At 32.0% G+C, this 27,898-nt stretch overlaps 3 protein-coding genes across 3 annotated transcripts; 2 read left to right on the plus strand and 1 right to left on the minus strand.

The window, feature by feature from the left end:
* Nucleotides 1–393: 393 nt before the first annotated feature.
* LOC103852658 (cysteine-rich receptor-like protein kinase 2) lies at nucleotides 394–3,368 on the minus strand. Its single transcript, XM_009129558.3, has 7 exons — nucleotides 2,344–3,368; nucleotides 2,147–2,260; nucleotides 1,928–2,067; nucleotides 1,501–1,711; nucleotides 1,192–1,426; nucleotides 981–1,122; nucleotides 394–881 (listed from the first exon to the last, which is right to left on the minus strand). The coding sequence occupies exons 1-7, from the start codon at nucleotides 3,092–3,094 to the stop codon at nucleotides 552–554; spliced, it is 1,923 nt and encodes a 640-aa protein (XP_009127806.1). The 5' UTR covers nucleotides 3,095–3,368; the 3' UTR covers nucleotides 394–551.
* Nucleotides 3,369–6,705: 3,337 nt separating this feature from the next.
* LOC103852661 (pectinesterase inhibitor 1) lies at nucleotides 6,706–13,517 on the plus strand. The gene is made up of 2 exons (XM_009129559.2): nucleotides 6,706–8,055; nucleotides 13,080–13,517. The coding sequence occupies exon 1, from the start codon at nucleotides 7,332–7,334 to the stop codon at nucleotides 7,830–7,832; it is 501 nt and encodes a 166-aa protein (XP_009127807.1). The 5' UTR covers nucleotides 6,706–7,331; the 3' UTR covers nucleotides 7,833–8,055; nucleotides 13,080–13,517.
* Nucleotides 13,518–18,913: 5,396 nt separating this feature from the next.
* Nucleotides 18,914–26,368, plus strand: LOC103852662. The gene is made up of 7 exons (XM_018656222.2): nucleotides 18,914–23,732; nucleotides 23,860–23,946; nucleotides 24,029–24,238; nucleotides 24,751–24,915; nucleotides 25,052–25,105; nucleotides 25,201–25,347; nucleotides 25,717–26,368. Exons 1-7 carry the CDS (start codon nucleotides 23,541–23,543, stop codon nucleotides 26,092–26,094), a joined length of 1,233 nt encoding a protein of 410 aa, XP_018511738.1. The 5' UTR covers nucleotides 18,914–23,540; the 3' UTR covers nucleotides 26,095–26,368.
* Nucleotides 26,369–27,898: the final 1,530 nt, after the last annotated feature.

Below are 27,898 nucleotides of genomic sequence, written 5' to 3' on the forward strand. Positions count from 1 at the left end.
AAATTTGTATTATAAATACATCATTCTATTATCAATAAATTTAAAACAACACTGATTTAATATTCAATTTTAATTTTTACTAGTTAATGTTATTAAATAACAGAAATTAATATAAAATACAAAAATTATATTTATGAAAAAAATTTAAAAACATCTTTGTAGAATGGAAGGAGTATGTTTTAGAAGGAAAAAAAAACAATTTCACAAAAAATATTTTTAATGTTTTCTACAATTTTTATTACTAATAATATTAAACTGTAAACTTTGAAAAAACTGAATTTAGTGAATTGCTATTCCTTAATATTATTAAAATTTTGATAATCACAAAAGTGATGATTTTTGATAAAAATTTAATAAATTTTCTTGATATTTGAGAAACATGAAAAAGCTATATACATATATGACATGCATGGAATGTGTATTTATTGATTAAAAAGATTCGAGCTCCAAATATTAACCTTTAACTCTTTATCTCTTTTTACGGTTTATACATAACATTTTGGTTTGTGCTCAACACTGTTTTTGCTGTCCTTATGCAGTTCTTCAAAGACTCATCTACAGTACAAGGAGTTTTGCGAGATGGTGGCATGAGATGTATAAGCAGGTGGAGTGCTATTAGAAACATGTGTAAGTTCCATGACTTTGTCATCCAAAAAGGGAGGATTACTTGGCAATGGCAATACTTCCTTTTTGTTCTTTAGCATCTGCAACACCTTTGACATTGATGGTCTTAGCGAAGCTATCTCTTGAGTGCACAAGAGCCCTATCTGAACAACCCTCACTATCTCCTTCTTGATGATGATACTGTCCTTATGATTCTTCCAGTTCAGGTTTGGATCAAATATTTCCTCCAAGTCTCCTGACTGAAAATGTTTCCATGCCTTTTTATAGCCAAAACAAAACACACCAATTAGTATGAGATAGTAAAATTTGACTTACTATTTTAATTCATGAAAGTTTCTTTTGTGGTCAAAACTTACTTCTGTGACCAAGTATTCTGACATTTCACTTTTGGTGATCTGCTTCCCAGTTACAATCTCTAACACAAGAACTCCGAAGCTGTAGACATCTACCTTCTCTGTTAGCTGACCATGTACCACGTACTCTGGAGCCATATAACCCCTGCAGATTCACACGTATTGGATTATAACAAACATTTAATTTTCTGAAGTAACAAAATCAATATCTTACAAAGTCCCTGCAATGGCAGTACTGATGTGGCTCTTGTCCTCCTGGAACGATCTTGCCAGACCAAAGTCAGCTATTTTAGCTTGGAACTTTGAGTCTAGAAGGATGTTGCTTGCTTTTATGTCTCTGTGGATAATTCTCACAGTCGACTGCTCGTGCAAATACACCAGTCCCTCAGCTGTTCCAACAATGATCACGAACCTTCTCTGCCAGTCTAGTGTTTTGCCTCTGTTCACATCTGTAAAATTCTTAATGATCACCTGCTTTTAAGAACCAATGAAAGAAACTCATGGAATAGTGTTTGGTGTTTACCAAAGATGAATCTATCTAGGCTCTTGTTCTGAATATGCTCATAGACAAGGATACTCTCTGGTCCTGAGCAGCTGCAGCCAAGGAGCCTGACAAGGTTCTTGTGTTCAACAGTGCTGATAATGTTGACTTCATTGTAGAAATCTCCTGCCCTGTGCCTGTTATTGAAGAACAACCGTTTCACGGCAATATCTCGTCCGTCTGGAAGAACCCCCTATAAACCAAGAGAGATGCCAATAGGTTAGGCCGGTTCTTAGCAAAAGCTTGTGAAGCATTAGCTATGACCTCTAAAATTTTAAGAAACGTTTACATATATATATAGACCTCCAAATTCGTAAAAAAAAAAAATTATATAAACTCTTACTAAATTGTTTATATCCCTAAAAATCTGAGGACCGGTCATAACTCACAACTAGAAACGTATTCATACCTTGAAGACAGATCCAAACCCGCCTTGTCCAAGCATGTTTGCGCTGTCAAATGAACCAGTGGCCTTCTCCAATGTTGTGTATTTAAAGTTCAAACTACTGTTGGTCAAAATTTTCGCCATTTTTTCAACATCATTTGATCCTGAAATTGAACCAAAAGTCTAGGTAAGAACATTCTCTTCTACATTAGATTCATCAGAAACAAAACAATGTACACTGACCTCTTCTCTTCTTCTCTATGGTCCGGTGTTTGCTGATATTAACACCTACAGCTATTCCAACAATGAACAGAAACACAGAGCTAAGCACTGAGACAACAATCACAACTACAGAACCTGCAAAAGTCAACTGATTAGTTATGATCAAGCTAAAATCAGATTCTTCTATAAAAGAGAACTATCCTTTTCGTGTCTGTCACCTCTTGATCTTCGGTTTCTTGGAATCTTGTTCAAGAAATCATGATCAGAGTACCTAAGGAAACACCCCGTGTGAATCGCACGCCCTTCTGACCACGGCAAGCACTTGCTAACCACAGAAGCAGAAGCATCCTCCAAACACTGTTTACAAGACTCAGCACTCAAACTTCTCCAGCAGTTTGCCAACACAAACGCGTTCGCAGACGCACCGCGAGCGTACCCTCCGTTACCAGGAGCCGCAGCGACCGCGTTTCTCACCACCAGCCTCACCGCTTCTCCGAAACTCTCCTCCTCTCTCCTCATCCTCGTCGTGGTCCCGCCGCACACGACGTCATCTTCAGGTCCTTTGAACTCGTCGAAGAAACTGTAGTTCTCAGCTCTCATGAAACACCCGTCGAGGAAGATACGACCACCGTTGTGAGGGTAGCACTGTGGAAGGTTAGCGCGTGCTTCCGAGTAACAGAGGAAACAGTCGTTTAAAGACAGGTCTCCATAACACTGGGCGAGACCGTAGTTAGAAGATGGTCCTGAGCCGGTGGAAGCGACTCCGAAACCGTTGGTCTGAACCTGTTGGAGGACTTTGTCCCACGTGGCGACGAAGTTGGAGATGTAAACGGTTTCGTTGCGCTCGAGCTGTGGTGAGCATGTGATTCTTACGGCTCGAGTTCTTGCGTCTCCGTTGGTTGGACGGAGTAACGCAAGAAACAAAGTCAAGAGGCATGGAAGGTAGAGATGTGTTGATTTTTTCTTCATTTGTTGTTCTTTTGATTGGATACATGGAGACAGAATATATATGTTGAAATTAAAAGTATTGAATTTTTCAACAGCTTGACTTTGATCAAAGGGGTATGTAAATCAGTCAACTGAAGCAAACAAAAAAGTTGAATAAGAAAAGAACATGATAGGCTGACGTACTTAGACTGACGTAAAAAAATTTGAATCTGTTATATGATGAGAGACTTTTCTCTCTATTTATAGTGTTATACATCATCAAAATAAAAACCAATATTAATGACTCAATTTTTCAGTGGTATATTTTTTTTTAATATTTAATTTCATTCAAACAATCCGAAAAAACAAAAATTCAAGTGTTGATTAAAAATCGATTTGAACAAAATTTTCTTAATTAAACATTAAGACACTAGCTTCTTTTCCATCGTTCCGCTAAATCGTTATGTAATCTTTAGAATATCATTAACCGGTTCTCAGAGGCGATGATATAACAACTTAAAAGGTGAGATTTACTTCCTTGGCTCGAATGTCGGTTCTTTTCGTGTCATTACCGAAATAGCTAGTCTTTGATGATCACTTCAAAACCTGATTTTTTCACTGACATTAAGAACTAAAAAAATAAAATATATTTATACATCTAAGATGAACAACCAAACTAATACAATGAATAGAAATATTTATACTTTTAATTTGACGGAATATATGTAACACAATATACCCACAAGATGAGTAACTAGACAAATTCAATTTTCTTTATACAAAGTCAAACATTAAATTAAAAATAATATTTTTTATTTATAGCAATATTTTTATACATATAAATTATAGAATGGTTCAACATATTACAAATAAATATGATTTTTTTTTAAAAATAGAAATATATTAACCAATTATTACAATTAAATATTTTGTATAACTTATATATATATATATATATATATATGCATAAAGTTTCAAAAGACTTTCATTGTTATATTTATTTATGTAACTTTGAATCGTCAACACTTTAGTTTACTTTTATTATTTGATTCTCAAACAACATATAGTAAATTATGCATAATCTTACTGAAATATGTTTACAAGTCTAAGACAAGAATCAAACTACATCAAAATAACAAAAGTATTATAGTTGAATCGGAAAAGTAAATATTATCTAATATATCCAAATAATAACCAAAAAGTCGAGATATTATATGTCTAAAACTATACGTCTAATTAAAATAACATAATTTTATTAAAACCTTTCATATTGGTTACAATATAAATAATAGAATAATAAAAAAAATAAAAATATTAATAAATTTTATGATGTATTTATTTTATAATATTTATATCCGTGCATGAGCACAAGGAAATTACCTAGTATAAAATAAAACTTGATAAGTTTCAACTATATAGTTTTATTATTAAATAGAATCATTAAAAATATTTTTCACATAAGGAATACAATAAAAATGTATAATTTTGATTCACTATAACAATCAAAATATTTAAAATTTAAAACTATTTTTATGAGTGTTAAAACTAAAATTGGTTTTTAATTAAAAAAATGTTATGCATTAAAAAGTTTTCATTTTGCATAAAGTTTATAAAAAATCCTTTAACAACAGATGAATATACACGGCTGTAAAATTCTTTTAGGAATCACTATAAGAAAACTAGATAATTAAGCTGTAAAACACCGTATAGTTGTACATATATTTTTTTGCCATGATCAATAAATTTGAAATTTCATCAAAAAAAATGTATAAAAAATTATTTATTATTTTAAATACAAATTAAATATAGGAAATGGTCATTTCATACCTATGTGGCGGTAATTCCAACCTAAACTCTTTTATCATTTGGACCAACACATACTGGTTTTTCGTCTTTTTGTTTTGTTTTGAGTTGTTTTAATATTTTATCCTTGAAACAATATATGGATCTCACAACTACAAGTTGTGTCCCATATTATGGGAAATGGTCATTTCATACCCAACATATCGTGATACGTTCAATTTATACCTAACTTATTTAACGGTACAAAAACATACTTGTATTTTAATAACATACCTATTGTTTATTTTTTTGGCAAAATCATACACTAGTCACCACATTAGCTGACACGTCATCTAAATTTGTTGACGTTTGTCCACGTTAGCTAATTTTGCTATGCCACGTGTACAATTTTTTTAGACAAAAGTAGTCGTTTTATAAAAAAAAAATTATTTAGTAAATTAAAAAAAATTAATTAAATCATAAAAAATATTCTTATGTAAGAGATATATTCGTAAATGTTAGTTATATAATAAATTTACATCATAAATTCTTTAAATGTAGCGTTCGCGTACTGTTGGAGTTCAATCGAGCTTTTCAGATTTCGATTCTATTTTGTAACACGTCCTCAGACCCATATATACTTGAATTTTTGTAAATATGGATCGGGATATGTTTTGTAATACACTACAAGACCTATTCAAGTATTTTTTTTTACATTTAGGACCGGGTACGGATTGTGGTTTTTGGTTCGGGTTCGGTTCAGATTTCAGGTCACGGATTTTATGTCTAACCCTAAACACAACCATGATTAATCGAGAGTAACACTAGCATTGAATTTGAATCATTACAACACATAAATAACTCTTATAAAGACGATATTGTGATACAATCAAAACATTTATGAATATATATATGTTATATAAGATTAAATTTTTGTTAATTTAGTTTATTTTTGTTATAATACTGAATAATAAAAATTATAAAATTTTCCATTTAAAAAAAATTGTATAAACGACTATTTTATTTTTTTTCTTTAAAAAGAAAAAATTGTATACGTGGAATCTTCATCAGCAAAATTAGCTTATTTAGCATATATGTCAGCAAAATTAGCTGACATAATATCCACGTCACAAAATTAGATGAAGTGACAGCTGTTGTAGCGATCAGTGATTTCGTCAAAAAAATAAACAATGGATATGTTATTTGAAATTTTCAAAAGTACGAATATGTTTTTACATGTTCATATAATTCGGTTAAATTGAACATATCGCGGTATGTTGGATATGAAATGGCTTCCCCCCGTAGTATTTTAGTAAACTCTACAACTAGTTATAAACATGATATCTAAAACTTCTATTCTAATAGTATATATAAATCTAATGATAAAAAAAGTCAAATCGAATGCAACATATTTTTTCTCTTCATGGATCAAGAGGGAAAGAGTAACCAATTTTACTTTTATCTAAGTAGTTACTAACAGAAAAGGAGGTGAAAAGTTTTTAACTTGATTGGTTTAATATTGGCTGAAATGAGAATAAATATGTTTTTTCACCAGAAATATACCGCCGTTTGTTTCATTTAAGCCTTATAGATTTTGTTCTCACACTTACTGAGTGTTAATAAATGACTGTATATCAGTAGTTAGATAATTATATTATTGAACTACTCCCTCTGTTCTGAAATGTAAGATATTTTGGATAGTACACACTTATTTAGAAAATTACTTTTTACCTAAAAGTATCATTAAAATTATAAACTAAAAATTATTCAACCAATTACAAAATAGAACTATTAAATTTTATTGGTTATATTGTTTTTGATAAACTTTAAGTTACCTAGAAAGATGAAAACATCGTATATATTAGAACATAAAAATTATTCTAAACATGAAGATCGATCTATTAAATTAGTAATTGATTTTGAATTGAAAACTCATCGTAATACAGAAAATCATGTTGGAAGGTCATATTAATCAGCGAAATGTATTGTCAGGTTTGATTCTTCGTGAAGATACGTCTTTTATTCTGCGGTGCCAAGTAAAATTGTGAACCTCTTCACCCAAGTCAACGGTTGAACATCTTTTCTAACTGAACCAAGAAACAGCAAGAGCCACTTATAACCCTATTGATAATGGTAGGCAACATAAATAGGATTTAAGATAGCCTTTTCCAGCAGTCCTTTATTGCAAAATGATTCATTGGTCATATATGGCTAATGTTGAAGCATAGTCACAAACCATCAAAATTTTGAAGATTTTATAGTTCTTCCTCAAAAGAAAACAAAAAAGCTATCACATTGAACTATATTTGATATGTCCCTCTAATTCACCGGTGACAAATGATTTTAGTTATTTTCCTCAAAAATACTTACTAAAAATATAGTTTTGGTTAGCATATGCAACACACATAAATAATCAATTTCCTTCTCTTCGATCAAATAATAAACAACCGGTGTTTAAAGGCCCATAATATTAATCTCAAAAGCACAATAATATAATATGTCAGCAAATCTTCACCTTGTGGCGATGGTTCTCCTCTTCTGTATGGTGAGCAAAAGCGTCGTAGCGATCGCTCGCCCGGTGATCTCAGGCGGGCGTGATCCATGCTCCGTGTCAGACTTCAAGGTCTTGTGCAGATCAGTCGTAAAAGGTCAAAAGAATGTTAACGCAGCGACGGAAGTTTCCATAAGAGAGCTGATGAAAAGAACGACAAAGGCTAAAGAAGTCGCTGCTAGTGGCCAGAAAAGTGGTGGAGGACTCAAGACTTGTTACTCAAACTATGATAGTGCGATTGGTAATCTACAAAAGGCGTTGAAAGACCTTAAAAAGAATGATGGATTTAGCCTTAACATCAATCTTAGTGCATCCTTAACGGAATTTGATACATGCAACGACGCCATGGGCGGTGCTAAGGCGTCGAATGTCTTCGCTAGATCTACAAAGACTTTGCATGAAATGGCTGATAATTGTTTAGCGCTCTCTACTCTTGTTAAACAATAATAATATAGCGAAAATGTGATTGTTGATGATGAAAGAGAGAAAAAAAAACTGATTTGTTTCTGTATGCCACAATGTCAAGAATTCTTTTTTTTGTGGTTAAGAAAAACAGAAAAGTGAGCAATATAAGAGGTAAGCTTGAAATACAGAGTCACGGTTTCACCCAAATTTCCTCTACTCCTGAGTTTGCTCTTTTTCATTTGCTTCCATTTTTCTCTTGCATGAGGTGTATGAGAGTGACGAGTTCATGAGAGAAATGAATAAAATGGTTGTTACACCAAACTCATTAACTGTACAAAATGTGATTTACAGGTATATATAGATAACCTAAACCGGACTAAACCATCTTAAATATATATACAATCAAACCAATCTAAACCGGCTGATACCCCCCCTCAAGATGGAGGTGTGTACAAATCCAGAACTCCCATCTTGGAAATGAGATCTCTGAAAAGCGCAGGGTATAATGCCTTTGTCAAAACATCTGCAAGTTGGTTATGTGTTCTAACATGCATTGTTTTGATCATTCCTGCATCAATACGCTCCCTGATCGTGTAGCAATCAAGCTCAACATGCTTGGTTCGCTCATGATAGACAGAGTTATTGGCAATGTAAAGAGAGGCTGTGTTATCCCCATAAAGATGTGCAGGCATAGATATAGGTAGTAAGAGATCAGCCATGATTCGTATTACCCACTCTATCTCGCAAGATGCATCAGCCAATGCACGAAACTCTGCTTCTGCTGTGCTTCTCGACACAGTCCTCTGCTTCTTCGATCTCCAAGAGACTAGAGAATCTCCCAAAAACATCATGTAACCAGTGATAGACTTCCGTGAATCAAGACACGCACCCCAATCAGCATCAGCAAAACCACGGAGATCAAAGCTTCCATCAGCTGCATAGAAAATCCCTTGACCAACCGTGCCTTTAAGATAACGCAATAGTTTGTGAGCTGCCTGTAAATGAGCTTCGCGTGGGAATGAAGAGTACTGACAGAGCTTCGTCAAAGTGTAAGTGATGTCAGGACGCGTAATAGCCAAGTACATGAGTCTGCCCATCAATTTTTTATAAACCTTCGGCTCCGGTATCAACTCTCCCATCTCATGAATCACTTTCGATCCATCCTTAGGTATTATCGTTTCCTTGGAGAGCTTCACAGTTGGATCCAATGGAATAGTAGAAGGCTTGCATCCAAGAAAACCTGCATCATCCAACAACTCGAGAGTATACTTTCGCTGGCAAACAGAGATACCTTTTGAAGACCGAGCTATCTCCAACCCTAGAAAATACTTCGCATGACCAAGATTCCTCAATTTGAAATGAGACTCTAGTTCTGTAACAAACATCTTCACAGCATCATCATTGTTACTTGCGACAAGTATATCATCAACATATACTAAGACTGCAACATACTTCCCTCCAGTGTTCTTCACAAACAAAGTATGATCATGATGAGACTTCTTGAACCCCATGTTCAACAAAGTTCGAGACAGCTTCAAATACCATTGTCGTGATGCCTGTTTAAGTCCATAAAGGGACTTGTGAAGACGACAGACAAAGTTAGGCGGACAAGACACACCTGTGATCTCTTCATAACCAGGAGGAAGCTTCATGTAAATCTCCTCATCAAGATCATCATTCAAAAATGCATTTGATATATCCAACTGTGTAAGAGATCACTTCATCTTAGCTGCAATGTCTATAAGAATGCGCACAGTGGATAGTTTTGCAACAGGAGAGAAAGTTTCTTGGTAATCCACTCCTTCTTCCTGTGTATAACCCTGCCCAACACAGCGACTTTTATATCTCTCCACAGTGCCATCTGGATTATATTTCACCTTGTTAATCCATTTGCACCCAATCGCTGTCTTACCAGGAGGTAAAGAACAGATACTCCAAGTCTTTGTTCTCTCTTGTGATCCTATTTCCTCTCGCATAGCATCACGCCACAACTGATCAAGCAAAGCCTCTTTATACTTCTGCGGTTCTTTTATTTTGGTAATGGCATTGATGAAAGCTTGAAAAGGAGAAGATAATGAGGAATAAGAAACAAAGTTGGCTATAGGGTAAGGTGTAGATTGATCAGGAGAGAGATTATAACAATGAAAGTCCTGCAAATTTGCGGGTTGTTTCTTGTTTCGAACAGGTCGAGTTCCAGAAGGAGGAGAACCCGAGGATGATGCCACATCAGGATTGTGATGTGTATCAGAAGATGTTTGTTCAGGGAACAAATCATCAGATTTAGCAGGAGAATGAAAATGAGGAAAGAAGGTTTTGACTTCATCACGAAGGGTTGATGAAGCAAATGGGAAAATATCCTCATGAAACATGACATGCCTTGAAATAGAAACAGAATGTGTCTCTATATCTAATAGTTTGTAACCTTTATAACCTGAGGGGTAACCTAGAAAAACACACGCCCGAGCTCTAGGATCAAACTTAGTCCTATGTTTAGTAGAGGTGCTCGCATAACACAGGCATCCAAAGGTTTTCAAAGCTTCATACTCAGGTTGTTTACGGGTTAATCTTTCAAAAGGAGTAACATCTCCTATAACAGGGGAAGGTAATCTATTTATCAAGAACACTGCAGTTAACACACAATCACTCCAAAATTTTAAAGGAACATGAGACTGAAATAGCAATGCACGAGCAACATTTAAGATGTGTTGATGCTTTCTTTCTACCACAGAATTTTGTTCAGGAGTTTCAGGACATGAATGATATGATATGATTCCACGAGCAGCATAAAATTCAGTGAATTTTAGTTCATTTGCATTATCTGATCTAACCGCTTTCACCTTTGTGTTATACTGGTTTTCAACCATTTTGATAAAATCAGGAAAGATATTTATGACATCAGATTTAGCATGCATTAAGAAAACCCATGTTGCTCGACTATAGTCATCTACAATGGTCAGAAAATATTTTGAATCATCTATGGTAGGTTCAGCAAAGGGACCCCAAGTATCAATGTGAAGCAGTTCAAAAGCATTTTTACACATATTCTGTCTAATCGGAAATGGTTTATGCTTTTGTTTAGCTAAATGGCAAACATGACAATGGTCAGAAACAGTTTTATTTGCTTTTGAAATTGCTAATACATCAGATAATAGATCAACTTTAGACTGAGCAGGATGACCTAGACGTTTGTGCCAAGTTTGAGAATCTACAACAATGGAAACAGACGACATATCTTTGAAAGACAAAGACTTATGCGTATTATTATGAACATCCAACAGATACAAATTCCCAACTTGACTACCTTGACCAATCATCAATGCCTGAGTAAGTTCCTGAATGAAACAATCATTTGCAGTAAAGGAAACTTCAGTATTCAATGTCTTTGTTAAAACACTCACACTCAAGAGATTGAATTTGAAATCCGGAATGTACAGAACATCAAATAAGATTATAGAATCAGTCAAACGAATGCATCCTATACCCTTTATAGTAACAGTATAACCATTGGGAAGGGTTACGTAAGTGTGATCTAAAGGTTTATAATCTGTGAAAAGGGTATTATCATGACTAACGTGGTGTGTGGCTCCTGATTCTATAATCCAAGCTCTAAGAGACACATCTGTTTCTTTAGCAGTGGAAGAAACAAGCATGTCATGATAAGAATGATTGTATAGAGAAATGAATTTACCAGAAAGGCTGCCTGTTATCTGAGAAATCACAGGAGCACTGATCGATGAAGAGGTGTTTGCTGTTTCAGTTGTGGAAGTGACACTATGCGATTGAAGTTGGGAACTCAAGTAAGAGATCATTGACTGAATCTGATCCTTCGACATTTGATCTCCAGAAACTTCATCAAACTTGTCCTTCTCAGTGGTAAACGACGGCTGTGACACAGTCATGTTGGCAGAAGCAACAGGAGATGGTTTCCTTCCTCTGAAACCAGGTGGATAACCGTGCTTCTTGTAACACTTGTCAACAGTGTGACCAAGCCGAGAGCAGTGTGAACACTTAACCTTGTGGTAACCTCCTTGAGCTAGCAAGATTTGATTGGGATCTGAAACCATCGAGTCCTGAACCTGGAAAGCTGCTGGAGGTGGATTCTGGCGTTGATTAGAACCAACAATCCTTTGGCTTTCATCTTGATCCAGCATGTTATATATCTCAGGTAAGCTTGGACGAGGTTTCAAGTTGAGGATTTGACCACGTATGTTCGCAAAGTTCTCATTCAAACCCATGAGAAACTGAATGATTCTGCTAGTCTCTGCCTCTTCAAGAAGTTCTTTCACATGATCACAATTGCATCTACGGGCAGTGGTGATTCGCGTGTTGGAGAGCTGTTCCCAAAGAGTCTTCTTCTTTGTATAATACGCAGAAAGATCCATGTTCCCTTGCTTCAGTGTTGCAATGGACTGCTCTAGCTGATACTTTCGAGGGAGATTGCTCACTCTGAACCTCGAATACAAGTCGTTCCACATCTCAACAGCATCCTCATAATACAAAATACTATCATAGATCTCTCTATTGACAGTATTAAGTAACCAAGATTTGACCATGCTATTGCATCGACTCCAAATCTTGAAAAGAGAATCACTCACATCTGGTCTAACCAACGATCCGTCCACAAAGCCAATCTTGTTCTTAACATCTAAACTCATCCGCATCGCAATGTACCAGTTATTGTAATTCGTTCCATCAAGAGTTTGATTCGCAATAACTAGTCCTGGATGATCTGCTGAATGCAAGAAGTAAGGACTATGAGTGTCGATCGAAGTTATACCAGAATGTGTCGATCCTTGAGTAGTGCGGTTAACCGGAACAGTCGGAGGCGGATTAACATCAGCATCAAGATCGTCGTCGCCGTTGACAGAGCTTCGCGATCGAGTCCTCAATGCTGGTGTCTCCGAGTCTGATACCGTGTTGCGTGTCCTCATTTTTCTTCCTTGTTTCACCATGACGAAGATCGAATCTGAGCGCGATGAGAAGCTCGAATCGAGAAGGAAATCACCGATAACGATGAATCGTGATTCGAAAAATCAACCGAAGCTCAGATATAGCTAGATCCGTGACGAAATCGAAGATCAGAGAGGAGAATCAGAGAGAAACGAGCAAAAGAAATGCTCTGATACCATATGAGAGTGACGAGTTCATGAGAGAAATGAATAAAATGGTTGTTACACCAAACTCATTAACTGTACAAAATGTGATTTACAGGTATATATAGATAACCTAAACCGGACTAAACCATCTTAAATATATATACAATCAAACCAATCTAAACCGGCTGATAAGGTGTCTGGTGTATAGCTTGTAGGCAGTTGTAGGTCATGGATCTTTGTGTCCGCGTGTTTGAATGGAGTTCTTCCTTGGCTTTTGTTCCAGTCGGAGTTCAGGGCTCCTCCCTGTAGTTTTGCAGTCTCTATTTATAGATTAAAATTTTCTTTAATTTTGATATTTTTTAAAAATCTTTTATTGTATAATAAATGTTTTTGAATTATTAGGTAAGAATAAAAAACAAAAGAAATCTGCACAACCAATAAAAATTTGTTTGCCCAATCTTGAAGTAACACAATTTTTTTTTTTTTAAATTGAAACTTTATAACGGTGGTTGAATCCAGGTAGATAAACACAATATTTCAACACTCTTATTGGCAGTGCCGGTCCAACATTCTCATTTTTTTCTTGATGCCCTAAGCTCATTTCAAATTTTATGCCTTTGTTATTCATGTAAAAAAAATTTATGCTTTATATATAACTAATATTTTCGCTTAAAATATGATGCTCTAAGCGGTCGCTTACCTCGCCTAATTTTGAGACCGGCCCTGCTTATTGGAGGACTTTCAACACCTACATTGTAAATGGTCAAACCTACCTACTAAAGTTATTGTATTCGAGAGGCCATCATTTTTAGTACACAATAAAAACTTGTGTATATTTTCTGATTGTTTGACCATCTATGTTTATTCATTGTGGTCAGGTGTTTGCCTGTGTGTCGATGTGACCTATGATTTGTGTCGCAGGTCACTGATTATTGTTTGTTTTGTTTTCGTGTGACTGATCACGACTAACGCAAATTGCAATTTAAAAACGTTGAAAAATAGCAACTAGAAATTAAAATTTTATGTAATTTACAATTGGTCGGTGTGTTTAGTTGCAGAAATAAACAAACAACATTTGTCTTTGATCGTAGTTGTAGATCACATCGATATCCATATGTAAACAAACATGACCCACGTTAGCCTCTATGAATTAATACTCCACATGTTTCACTTAATTTGTTGTTTTAGGTTTATGCACACAGATTAATAAAACATTTAATTTTGCATATTTACAAAATAAAACATCATTATCTATACATTTTATTATATTTTAACCAATAAAAAATAAAATAGAGAATATTGTTATTAAATTTTGCATTGAAAACATAAAACAACACTTAAAATAAAACAAAATTTTAATTCTAAAATGACAAATAATACAATACCAATAATTGATAATTTCACTAATTAACATAATTTCCTTTTAATTAAGTTTTTGATTTAGTAAGTCTTTTAATAAATTATTAGCTTATTAAGTGAATAAAATATTATGGTATTAATTTATTAATTTGTAGCAACTTTATTGCATTGCGTTGTAGTTGTACAAATATACAATTTGGAGTACGTAGCTTTACGGGCCCAAGACGAGCCTGTATACAACCCAATATAACGAAACTCCTGGCCCAATTTTGTCTATAAGATAAGTGATGGTCACACGCATATGCGCATTATTCATCATGCATGTGTTGAAGCTGTAATAATGTGCAGGTCCTATATGTAATCACGCCGCTTTGTGAACACCTTATTCACAAAATGATGAGGAATCATAGTGAGTGCCGAATCGTATAGTATAAAAATAAATACTCGACGTACTATGCAAAAAAAGATACACCATCTCCGTTTCCGAAAGTAAGATTTTCTAGAGCATGCACGTTTATTAAGAATTTAATAAATATATAATTTAATTTATTTTTAACTTTATTATATACTTTTCAATATTTTTTCACCAATGAAATTTAATCAATTTAAATATTTTTAAATGTTTCTCAAAAGTATAAAAAAATACTTTAACAACATAAAAAATCTATCTTTATAGTACTTAATAGAATCTTGATTAAATCAAAACTAAAATAAAAGTTTTACCTCGAGGAAGTAAAAGCTGAGCATGGGACGACTTTAGACAGCATCATTGGTCTCTTACATCAAATTGTTGTATCCTCCTTTTGTTTCAATATTCCTTTTTTTCTTCACCTTTTTCCCCGCATTCTCTTTCTCCCTCTTTAGTAAAAAGAAACTAGATTGTCTATGATTTTTTTTAATTTTTATCAATAACCTATCTACGATCTTTTTTCTTTCTTATAACTAAACTGTTTCCAGAGCAGATTAAATTCTATTTTTAACTTTCGTTATTTAGATTCATTCAGGCTTCGCACAGAGGTGGTGTAGTGTTGAATAATACCCAGTTTTCATATAACTTTCGTTATATGATGAGGAATTGGCCATGTTGAATAATACCCAGTTTTCAAAATATATTAGTCATACCTCTACAGTTTCATATTTAGCTATTTTAAAATAAAACATAAATGATTAATAATTATTTATTTGGTAAAGTTTTGCAATTTTTTAGAAAATAAAATATTACCTAATATTAATTATAACAATGTGATTTTATTATAACTAGGTAAGGAACCCGTGCGATATCGCACGGAAACTCATTTTATAAAAAAAAACATGTCATATTTTGTGTTAAAAACCATTTAAAAACTTGTTTACAATTACTTTCGAGAAAATACATGAAACGATTAATTAAAAAAAAATGATAAGCAGTATAACCTTTCTCGTTGAAAAATAGTGGAATACTGGATCTTTGATCATGCAGATAAGTATTGGACACTCTTGGCACTTGTGACGGCATAGCATTAACTTTATTGTTTAATATTTTGTTCTTGTCAATTTCGTTTTCTGAACGTTTAAAAACCAGAAAATACAAGATCTCCTTAAAAAAATAGGATTTTAATCAGTTATGTAGTACAACAGACAGTATATATTTAGAATGAAAAGACACAATCAACAGATACAACTTTTCATATCGAATTATTGAACATTTAGATGCACCTTTTGGTGATAAAGATTTGATATTTAATTTACAGTTGCATCTTTCCACATTTTAAATGAAAAGACACAAGCAAGAGATACAACTTTTCATAGACATGCACCTTTTGGTGATGAAGATTTAATATTTAATTTACAGTTGCATCTTTTCACAATTAGTATTATAATGATTATTATGTATATATAAGTTATTAATAATAAGTGTAATATCTTATATATTAAAACAGAAGTCACAACCTTGATTCATGTGTGATTTTTTTTAAAAATGGACTTAATGGACCTATTCATAGAAATTCATACTATATTTTAATTTAGACTAATAATAAATATAATTTTTAAAATATTTTAATCATAGTATCTTTTGATATCTTTTCATTTTAAATATAAATATATTTATTTTAAAATTCTAACAAATCTGTTTAAAAAGATTTTTACAAGATCTTCATTTTCGAAATTATATTTAAATATTTTCACTAATTTCGAAATTAGTTTAAAATATTATTATACATTAATATTCAGTTATATAAAATGAAAAATAAAAAAATCTATAATATTTTAGTTATTATATAATCATAATCAATCATATTAAATTAAAATTATTATATTAAGCTAAATATAATAAAATTGTATTAAATTTCTATATTTATATATTTTATTTTTGTAATTATAAAATATTTATGTTCAAAAATAAAATCTAATATGTTGGTAAGATGGGTTAACATTATCAAACTATATAATACATGTATAAAAATTAACATGTATTTCTTTAAAGTTAATAATATAAAATCTTTGTAACTACTTTAATCATAATATATTTTCATTTTAAATATTATATATATTTATATACTATATTTTAAAAATTCTAATAAATCTGTGTAATATTTAAACAATAACTTAATGTATTTTAAGTTATCGTTTTGAAATGAAAACAAATAAATTATATTCTATTTTGTCTACTTTTATAGTCATGATCATGTTAAAATATAATTATTATACTAAAATAATTATGATAAAATTATATTCAATTGATAAATTTATAAATTTTATTTTCATAAATATAAACTATTTATTTAAAATATAATATGTTGATAGAACGGCTTAAAATTAACAAACTATATAATACATGTTTAAAAATTAACATATCTTACACTTTTATATATACAATAATAAATTATCTAAAATGAGTAAGCATAAAAATATTGGTAAAAAGAAATCCAGTTTTGAAATACGGGTCAGAATTTAGCATAAATTAATTACAAAATATTTTTAAATATATTTTCTCATGAATATATTAATTTTCTTAATAACTAAATGCAAATAGAATAAGATAAATATATAATAAGAAGTAGCAAATACATAAGGTTTAAACAATTAATTAATTATAACATGTAAATTATAAAATTATTGTATTTGAAATAGTTATATAAATATTTAAGTATATGATTAACATTAAAAATATATACCACTTATGTTCTAAAACAATAATTTATGTATAGAAAAATGAAAACAAACACCCGTGCGGTTGCACGGGTCAAAATCTAGTTAAACTTAAATACATGATATTTAACTAAATTGTAACTGATACAAAATTAGAAACAATTTTTGTAATTCTGTAATTTGAAGTTAAAAAATCATTTTATTAAAAAAAAGAGTTTATCGTGAAAGGTGTCTACATGTTCCACCTTAATAGTGAGTGTAAGCCTTCTTAGTAACAACAAAAGCGTGAATTATCTGCATAGCAAACATTCCGGAAAAAAAGAATTTTGACTATGTTAATCCCCTATAAATGTTGCGAATCAACGGTAAAATTAGCAAATCGTATCAGAATAATAGATCGGTGGCGGTGGTGTTAGCGGAGAAAGTGGGGTACGAAGCTTGGACTGCAGTAAGTTACAAACCACGACCTATATATCTATTTGAAGGTGATGAAGGTTACTCGAATAACCATGGCATAGTTCTCTGGTGTACTGTGATAAACAGAAGCGTTTAGCTGCGTTATTGAGATAATGGCATAGGCTTCCACGTTTTCACCCCGGCTACGAATCCGGTTAACAGTTATATAATCTAAAGGAATTGGAATACAATATTCAAAAACATTTACCGATTAAAAATTTAAATTTAAATTGTATATACAGGCATAATAATTAGAAATATAGTTATTAGTATCATCAAACCTAAAATGATGCAAAGTAAAACCAAGAAATTTAAGAAAAACAATTGTAAATAGGTATTAGTGAATGATTATTAAATAGAATTACAGAAGGAATCTGAAAATGTGCACCAATATCAGAGCCGTGCTTACAGCCGTGCACCAATACATTTTTACAATATAATTTGAAAAGACGCATTAGTTAAAAAACACTTTTATCATAAAAAGACACCTTAACTATTTGAAAAACTTTTCAAAGATCTATATGAATAACAACAATATTTATTTACAAAAATTGCTGTTATTATATTATTTTTTTTTAAATTTGTAACCAATTAACTGCTTAGAATCTCTTTTTTTCCACCATTTTATTATTAGCTCGATTAGTGGAAATCTTATTTTGAGAAATGCATGTCAAAGACTATTTATAGATTTTAAAATTTTATTCGAATAGTCACAACTCTTCAACTGGAATAGTCACAACTCTTCAACTTGAATAGTCACAACTTTTAACCTTGAATAGTCACAACTCTTCAATTTGAATAATCACATTCTTTTAATTTAAATTTAGTTATTTTTAAAAGATGCTTATAGAATAATCACAACTTTTCACTTTTTAAAATACATTTATATGAATTTTTAGAAAAGACACAACTTTATAACACTGAACTTTTGAAAAGACACAACCCTTCTTAATATTTTTTAGAAAAGACACAACCTTTCAACATAAATGAAATTCACAACCTTTGAAATTAATCAGGATTGCTATTATTAGTAGATATATGATGCATTTATAGAAGAAATTGTAAATTGTATCTATATATTTTGATTATTTAAATTTGTGTATAATAATTTGAATATATTACCGTAACATATAACATATTATATTTATAACACATACTTCATACATCATAAAATGTGAAATAGTTGCAAAATTTATTTTAAAAAGAAAAATACAATAATTAATTAGCTACAGTCTTCCTAAAGAAATGAAATCATGATTATAAAAATTAATGCTGCTACATTCAAAAATATATCTTTTGTTATTTTGTAAGGTGAGTGTTTTAAATAATGCTAAATTGGTATTAGTTATGGGTTATGGATGTAAACAAAATTTTAGCTGTAAAGGTATTCTACAGTGCAACTAATCACCTTTTTATATAAATATTATGATGTTTGGATTTAATTGAAACCAGTGTTTTGAAATCCGACCTAGACCCGCGGTTGAACCGGTAAATTTGGTGACCCAGAAAAAATTCCGGTTTGGGTTTTGTAAAAAATCCAATATTTAGAAACCCGCAAAACCCCGCAAAAACCCATTAAAATCCGGAACTTGATATCGATTGAACTATTGATTGAACCAATAAATAACTTAAAAAAAAAGTCTTTAGATGATTATGTTGTATATTCTAAGTTTCCAATTAAGAAGTTCGGTGCTGATAAAAAAAAAGAGTTAGGTTTTCCCTTTTCAATTTTATATTTGTAATTTTTAGATTTTGATGAAGATTTCATTATGTCACCTAAAAAAAATGAAGTGAAAGATGGTATAAAAAACAAAATTAGGTGACGTGATTTGGTGTTAGTTTACTTCCGTTATTGACTATTTATTACAATGATCTTTTACTTTTGGTTTATTTTAAATTTAAAGTTTAATTTATTATTCACAGTAGACATTTAAATATTTATAAATTTTATATCTTGATTTTTTTAGATTCATAACTCTTACTTTGTTACACAAAACTTTAAATAGTCTAAATTATTTTTTGATATTTTGTATGTCAAATGAAAATAAAAATATAAAAACTAAAGTGAAGTATTTTCTAAATACTTTTTAAACATAAAATATTCACATATCCAAACTATTATTTTATGTTTTAAAAAACATATAGAAAATATTAAACTTTAGTTTTATATATTTATTTTCATAGCTAATATATTATTATATAATAAATTAATTTATTTATTAATCCGCGGTCGATCCAGTGACCCGGTAAGTCGTCTGAGTCATGTTTAAAAACATTGATTGAAACCAATGTTGGAGGTTTGTTTAGACACTTAGGGCACCGTTAGTGAAGGTATCTCACTAAGTGTCTATCAATTAAAATAACAAAAAGAATTGAAATGGTAGAAAAGAGAACGATAATTTGTTAGGATCAATTGTTTATAAAGGTACTGCAAACAAAATAGTGAGAGATGATTCTACACATGTCAACCCCACAACAGCTTAATTAAACTAAAACAAATAAAACATAAATAGAGAATTTAATATGAGAAACCAATGAAAGCTCTCACAGTTGCCCATTCTCTTATATCTCGTCTTTGTAGATCCGTCTTTGTATATTCATGGATATTATATGCTGTTTATAAATAAATAAATTTAAAATATAAAATTAATTTAGTATTTGTAAAAAAAAATAATTATATTTTTTTCAAATAAATGCTAAAACAATATTAAAAAGACTAATTCTAATTTCATGAAAGAAAATAATTTTGTACTCCAAGTTATAAAACTCTCAAAATTCATTACAAATAAATGTAATTTTTAATTTTTTTTTCTGAGTTACAAACCCAAATTTGTTTACCCCATAGTCAAAAATAACTAATTGGTATTCATTTTAGTCATCACAACAACCTGACCTAGTCGGTCCATCCTCCAAGGTTTTTGTTCTGCTGCGTAAACTTTTGTTTACATGTGTTATAATGTCATGTATGTCTATTTAGGGGTGCAATAGATGTAGTAGAGAACTTTCTAAATTCTTTTAGACTTGTTCAGGATCAAGAATAAGCTATTCCACCATGTTTTCTGTTGTATTCTGTCTTTCCTTCTTTTCTCTTATTTTCGGGTTCTTCACCAGTGACTTAGGTGACCCGCTCTGATACCAATTATTGATGTAAAGGAGACACCACAATAGTACTGCAGAAAGTAATCCGAGAGACAAAACACTACAAGCAAACACTTATGCTTTATTAGAATCTCTTTTAAACAATTTATTACAAGATCTGCTTAATTCAGCTTTTACACGTCTAGTGTTAACACCCTAACACACGTAACTGAAAGATTCCTAAGCTACAATGCTTCTTTTGTCTTCCATCAGTACTTCAACAACTACTTCAGTACGACTAAGACCACGCTCAAGAGTTTTTCTCTCTCTATAAAATCAGTCTCTATGTCGCTGTCTTTTTCGACAACCCTCAGAGCTATTTTATCATTAACTCCACGTTCTACAATGTATTTTCTCCAAAGCATCAAGAATATCGATATCTTCCAAAACAATAAGTGCAACTTTTCTTTTCTTGGCATTGTACTTATTGCACTTTCTTTAAGTCATAAATTTGATACCTAAGTTTATTCTTCTTGTCTTTTCTTCAAGATACTCTCTTACTCTCCAAGTCTACACGACTCCAGCTTAGCACCTTAACTCCGTATAATTTTTATCACTCAACATAACATCTGTTTCAGCAACTATGTCAGCGACTAATTCAGGACACACATCTTATATCTTCATGCTTCTCATCCAAACCCTCCGATTTTGTCTTGGCCTCGATAGAACTTAAAAACAAAAAACAATGAATCGTATGTCCAAAACATATGTATATATATATAGAAAGTCACAACTTCACGTTTTGGGCTTACCTAAAAGAGAGCCTCAAGGCCCTCAACTATATTCTTTTCTAAGAAATATATATATCGGATCGATTTTCTTTTTTCAATAATAACTTGAATGTAACAAAAGCAGCTCCAAGTCCAACCATACATTACGTCGTAAAAGCCATATAATCAGTTTATGTAAAGATACTACCATATTCGAATCACCCCGCCCGTTTGATACAAAATAATGAGAAATAATTAGCCTTGTGAAATTTAGTTAAATTACTAGACATAAATACTTTTAAAATAATAATATAAATGGTATGCTTTTTTTGAACTTAATATAAATGGTATGTTCTAAACACAAAATGGATGAGTTCGATTATTCGTCATATTTTTAAACCAGCGGATGCTATTTTGATTGAGTTGACTCTGGCAAAATAGCAGCCAAGCTCACATTTCTTATTTATTTGGATGTTTGACTCTTACTCATAAAGCTTTTAACTCAAAGAGTAAATGATATACAGATCTTCCCCAGAAATACATTATGGTAAAAGATTCTAAAGAGACAAAACTTATAAGTGACAGGAATTTTTGAATTATTTACAAAATGGCAGAGGGATTACCCATTACTTGATTATAAATGGGCTAACAGAAGGATCATCAATATATGCATGTGTCCCTACGAGGACTGCACCCACTTACTTCCCCAACTTATAATTATTATCTTAAGATTAGTATATTAAATTCGTATAAAGTTGCAATATAATGTCGCTGGAATCTTATAATATTGGTCAACATACGTACGATTCAATTTAGCATGTTTCTTTCAAAAGGAAAAAAAAGACGAACTAAGCATGCTTTGGTTAAAGCAATCCCTCAATTTTGAGAGACAATATGATTGTGTTTTAAAGAATAGACACTCTCGAGGCTCGACAATTTAATTTCACAACTTGTACTATGCTATAATAATGTTTTGTATCAATAAACTCGTTTTGTTTTCCGCAAATTGATAGTTTTTTGTTGTTGTATATTCTTCTTCTTCCAGCTTGAAGAGAAGATTAAATTATAAGCATAGACTGCATAGTTTTAATCTCTGATTAAAGAGACTACGTACCGTAAACTCCACAGCTTCTTAAATACAAAAGATAAGTGATCATATAATAATAGGGACCTATCTATAATAATATATTTGCTTTGAGAATTAATAAGATAACAGTTCACTATTCCACAAGTAACACTGTGGAATAAAAGATGTTATCCCCTACATATTTTCTTAACTGCAACATGCATGGAATATAAATATTAATATAGTATTCTACATAAACTGTGAAAAAACGAAAAAAAAAAACTAAAAGGAAGTGGAAAGAGAGGGTAATAAAGTTTGAACTCTGGTCCCTTTCTTCAAACCAAAGAATGATCACCACAAAACCAAGTTTCCCTATACATTATTACTCTTCTCACATATATATGAAGTTTACTTCTCCTTTTCTCTCTTCTTTTATCCATTTACTTCTTACAAATCTGCAAAACTTTGATACATGAATCTTCTGATTTCATCATAAACCATGTATTTATATTACCTTATGTACCCACATGCCCAAAAATTTGGCAACACTCAACCCTAATAAATTTTCTTGATCCATTCTTTATTGCTTCTGATCACATCTGGGTTTCCTTAGAGAGAGTGATTATGTGTTTGTTGGGAGATGTGTCAGAAACATCAAGAAGACGAACAACAATAAGAAAGCGTATTAAATGTTAAGTCTTTTGAATCACTCAAGAAGAAGAAAACAACACCACATCAGATGCTTTCATCATCATCATAACCGAGTCCACACCAGGTTTCATTCAAGTCCGTTAAGATGGTCTTTTCTAGATTTCTCAGACTGATTCTGTTACTCTCCCTCGTCTCTTCTTCCTTCTCCTACACCACTTCTCCCTCCAATTCTACTGCCTCAGATCAAACTCTCCGGCCTCAAGAAGAGATACAGAAGCTGAAACTGATTAGAAATGAGCTTCTCAAGATCAACAAGCCCGCCGTTAAAACCATTCAAGTAATTTTTCTATCTCCCCCAGCGTTATCTTTGATCAATGTATTTATTTAGATCTCTCTATTTTACTTTATCATCAACATGCAAGCATTTTGCTCTGTTTCTTCTCTTTATGTTATGTTTCTTGCAGAGCTCAGACGGAGATACAATAGATTGTGTTCCGACTCATCAGCAACCAGCTTTCGATCATCCTCTCTTACATGGACAGAGACCAATGGTAAGTTATTTTCCATCTTCTTCTCCATTTTCATTTGAAACCATAAGTCTAACATCAAAGTTTTCAATCTTTCTTACATTAGGATCCGCCTGAGATGCCCAAAGGATATAGCAAAGATGATGAATCGTATGAAGATTCTCAGCTGTGGAGTTTAACCGGAGAGTCATGTCCAGAAGGTACGGTTCCTATAAGAAGAACAACGGAACAAGACATGTTACGAGCAAGTTCTGTTCGGAGATTTGGTCGGAAAATCAGGCGTGTGAGGAGAGATTCCACAAGTAACGGACACGAAGTAAGTTACTATAACTATCCAGAAAAAAAAGTCAGAGCTTTCTTTTACCTATAAAGGAAAAAAGATAATAGAATGATACCAAAACTCAGCTTTTTCGTTAATTCTTTGCACGACCATCACACACTTTCTTGTATTCCAAAGTCTCAAAAGAGAAGCGTGACATTACAAAGATTATTCTCTGTTCACATCGTCAAGAGATTATTCTCTGTTCCTTTTTTTCTCTTTTTCAGTGTTTAGAAATTTACATGAAATTCAGTAAACACATTTATTTTTTTGCCAGTTTAATATTTTTAAAGTTTTGTTTTAGATTCAAAAGGTTAGTTTAGACATTAAGTAATGCATTTTAATTTAAAACTAAAAGTAAGATATAAAAATATGAGTAGTAATTACTGAAAACAAATAGAATATTAACATAACTATATATTTATTTTTCTTAATATGTAAAATCTATAAATTATAATTTGATTAGAAAATAATATTTTATTTTGATGATAAAGTTAGTTTTTGTGTAGCATGCGGTAGGATACGTATCCGGAAGACAATATTACGGAGCAAAAGCGAGTATAAACGTGTGGTCGCCAATAGTCACTAGCCAATACGAGTTCAGTCTCTCTCAGATTTGGGTTATTGCCGGTTCGTTCACTCACGATCTTAATACTATCGAAGCCGGTTGGCAAGTACGTCTCGATTTTTCATTTTATTTATTTTATAGAAAAATAAATTTAATAAAATTATGCTAATTATGAGATTCATTTATTTTATCCATTTAGATTTTTTTGTAGACTAATAAGTTTATTTGATTACGTTGCAAAGATTAGCCCGGAGCTATACGGAGATACTTACCCAAGATTCTTCACCTATTGGACGGTAAATGTTTACTTCATTACTTTAACGTCATGCTAAAGTAAATCGTTTGCTTGAATTAACATTTTGCTAACAATGGTAACGATAGTGATTTTCAGTCTGATGCATACCGAACAACGGGTTGCTACAATTTGTTGTGTTCCGGTTTTGTCCAAACCAACCGTCGAATCGCGATCGGAGCAGCCATTTCTCCTAGATCTTCTTATAAAGGTGGACAATTCGATATAAGATTATTGATCTGGAAGGTAATCTTCTTCACTACTCCATATCCATTATCAAAATTTACCTTGTAGTTATACCATTGCTTAGTTGAGACAAGGTAGTATCGCATAATGATTTCATGATTAAGCAACATTTTGATAATCACTATTTTCTATATAATTCTAGATATATATATTGTTGGTATTATGTAATTCAGAAACGTTACCAATCAAACCTAGCAGTTAAGAAAGAATTTAAAGCACATGGTTCACATCAATGTTTCCTGCGTCAGCCCAGCTCATTTAACGTGTCATTTATAAGATGTGTCTCCACAAAGTCTTAAATACTTTAATGATAATAATAATAATAACAATGATGTTAATGCAAGTTCGTTACATGCATGTACTACTTAGGATCCGAAGCACGGTCACTGGTGGCTACAATTCGGGTCGGGTGTATTAGTCGGGTACTGGCCGGCATTTCTATTCACCCATCTAAGGCAACATGGGAGCATGGTCCAGTTCGGAGGCGAGATTGTGAACACCCGACCTGGTGGTTCACACACTTCGACACAAATGGGCAGTGGCCATTTCGCAGGTGAAGGTTTTGGTAAAGCATCTTATTTCCGGAATCTCCAAATGGTTGATTGGGACAATACTCTTATTCCCGTTTCGAATCTAAAGATTCTTGCTGATCATCCCAATTGTTATGATATAAGAGGCGGGACGAGTCGTGTGTGGGGTAACTATTTTTATTATGGAGGTCCAGGAAAAAACCCTAGATGTCCATGAAGGATCAAGAAACGTTCTATTATTGTTGTTATTCTAGCATGCTGTGCTTTAATGGATTTTGGGAGTAGAAGATTAGGAACTTAAAAGTATCTCTGCGGCTAGGTGATTTTGCAAATATAATGTGGATGAGTTGTTTCTTTGGCAACAAAAAGTTTGGTAGTTTTTACCAAAAAAAAGTTTGGTAGGTTTATACATTTTTCCCTTGGATTTTCTTTTGTTTATTATTAATGAGGAATGTGGTATCGCATAATGAATTTTGCAATGTTTATGTTTACTAGAGCCGGGGTCCGCGCTTCGCGCGGATAATATGTTTTATTAAAGTAAATTTTTAAAATTTTGTAGTTTAAGTATCAGATATTAGAAGTTAAGTTTTGTTCGTTGTAGAATTAACCATAGAGCTTTTGTTTGAATGCGATGCGGTGATCAGTTTCCGTTTTCTAAACAATAGTAAGTTTGAAAAATATATGGTTGTTTGCATTGAAGTGTAAATTTTAAAACAGTTGACTCGTGTCGGTTTCCGTCTTGTGGTTTGATCCCATGTGGAGGTATGCCATCAGGCTTAGGATAGCAGTTTATTCCTCTTTTGAAAGCGTTGTATGATATCTATGTCGTTGTCAAAGTAAAAACGTGATCCTGGTGTGGTTGTGAGTGATAGTTTCCCTAAAAATTGAAATATATGTAAGCATTTAGTTAGACATAAACTTTTTGTTTAGTTGATTACCTTCATGTAATCTTGGAATGATACTTGTGATGATTACGATTTGGTTTTTCCTGGTAGATATGCGATTTAACTCCCTGAAATTAGCCGCTTCATTGTCTCATATAGTTAGACGGTCCAATTTGGATCTACAAAAAATTATTGTATTATATATTTATTGCTTAACGCAATCCAATGATGATTTTTGTATATGTGTTGTGGTTATATAAATCACTTCCTTGGATGAGGCATATGCGGCCAACAACATCTGTGAGAATAATTTGTTTTTAGCGACAAAAATAGAGAATTTATTTGTATGTGTGATAGGTATGGTTTTTTTTTGACCTAGGAGGAAGTTGGTTGCACTGGCTAAGCTGATCAACTGGGGATAGCGTTGGGCTGGAAATTGTATGAACGAATCGGTGGAATGTTTTCTTGAATCAGTGTTATAATTGTTGTTTCATTGATATTGATTATGTATGGTTGAACGGTAAGCATGTACCGTCAGTTATTGGGAAGAAGATTAAAATATCTAATGTGATAATTTTTTTCTTCCTCGAACCGTTGGTACATTGTGTCAGACGTAGAAATAGGCACCTGCCCTTCCATTTTTTGTTCCTGTTGAGTGGTTAAAAACAATTATTTGAAATGTTGTTGGAATAATTAAAAGTAAGTATTTCTTAGACAAACCTAGATGTCAAGATAAATGAAAGTTGTTCCTAGGAAAGCATTTTTATTTGTGTGATTTGTGATGGGCTACATCCTAATGATCCTAGCGATAATTGGTTGCGGTCCGAGGTTGTCGCTCCACCTGTTGTGAACTTCGGCTAGAATTACAAAAAGATAAATTGAAAACAAAAATAGAGAAAAAATGCAATTAAAAAATCATCTAAAAGAATTATTTTTAAAAAATGTATTTTGAAAACGTATAATATAAGACTATTACTTAATTATTTTTTTAATGTTTTTTTAATATATTTTAATTAAAATTTATATATCTAGGGTATAAGGGTCATTTTACCTATTAAATAAAACATTTTGGTGTTCTATCAAAACTTTCCTTCTTTATCACAATTTTTTTTGTTTGTTTTTAAAACATATTATAAA

This window comes from Brassica rapa, chromosome A02, assembly GCF_000309985.2.
Source record: "Brassica rapa cultivar Chiifu-401-42 chromosome A02, CAAS_Brap_v3.01, whole genome shotgun sequence".
In the NCBI taxonomy this organism is placed as follows: Eukaryota; Viridiplantae; Streptophyta; class Magnoliopsida; order Brassicales; family Brassicaceae; genus Brassica; species Brassica rapa.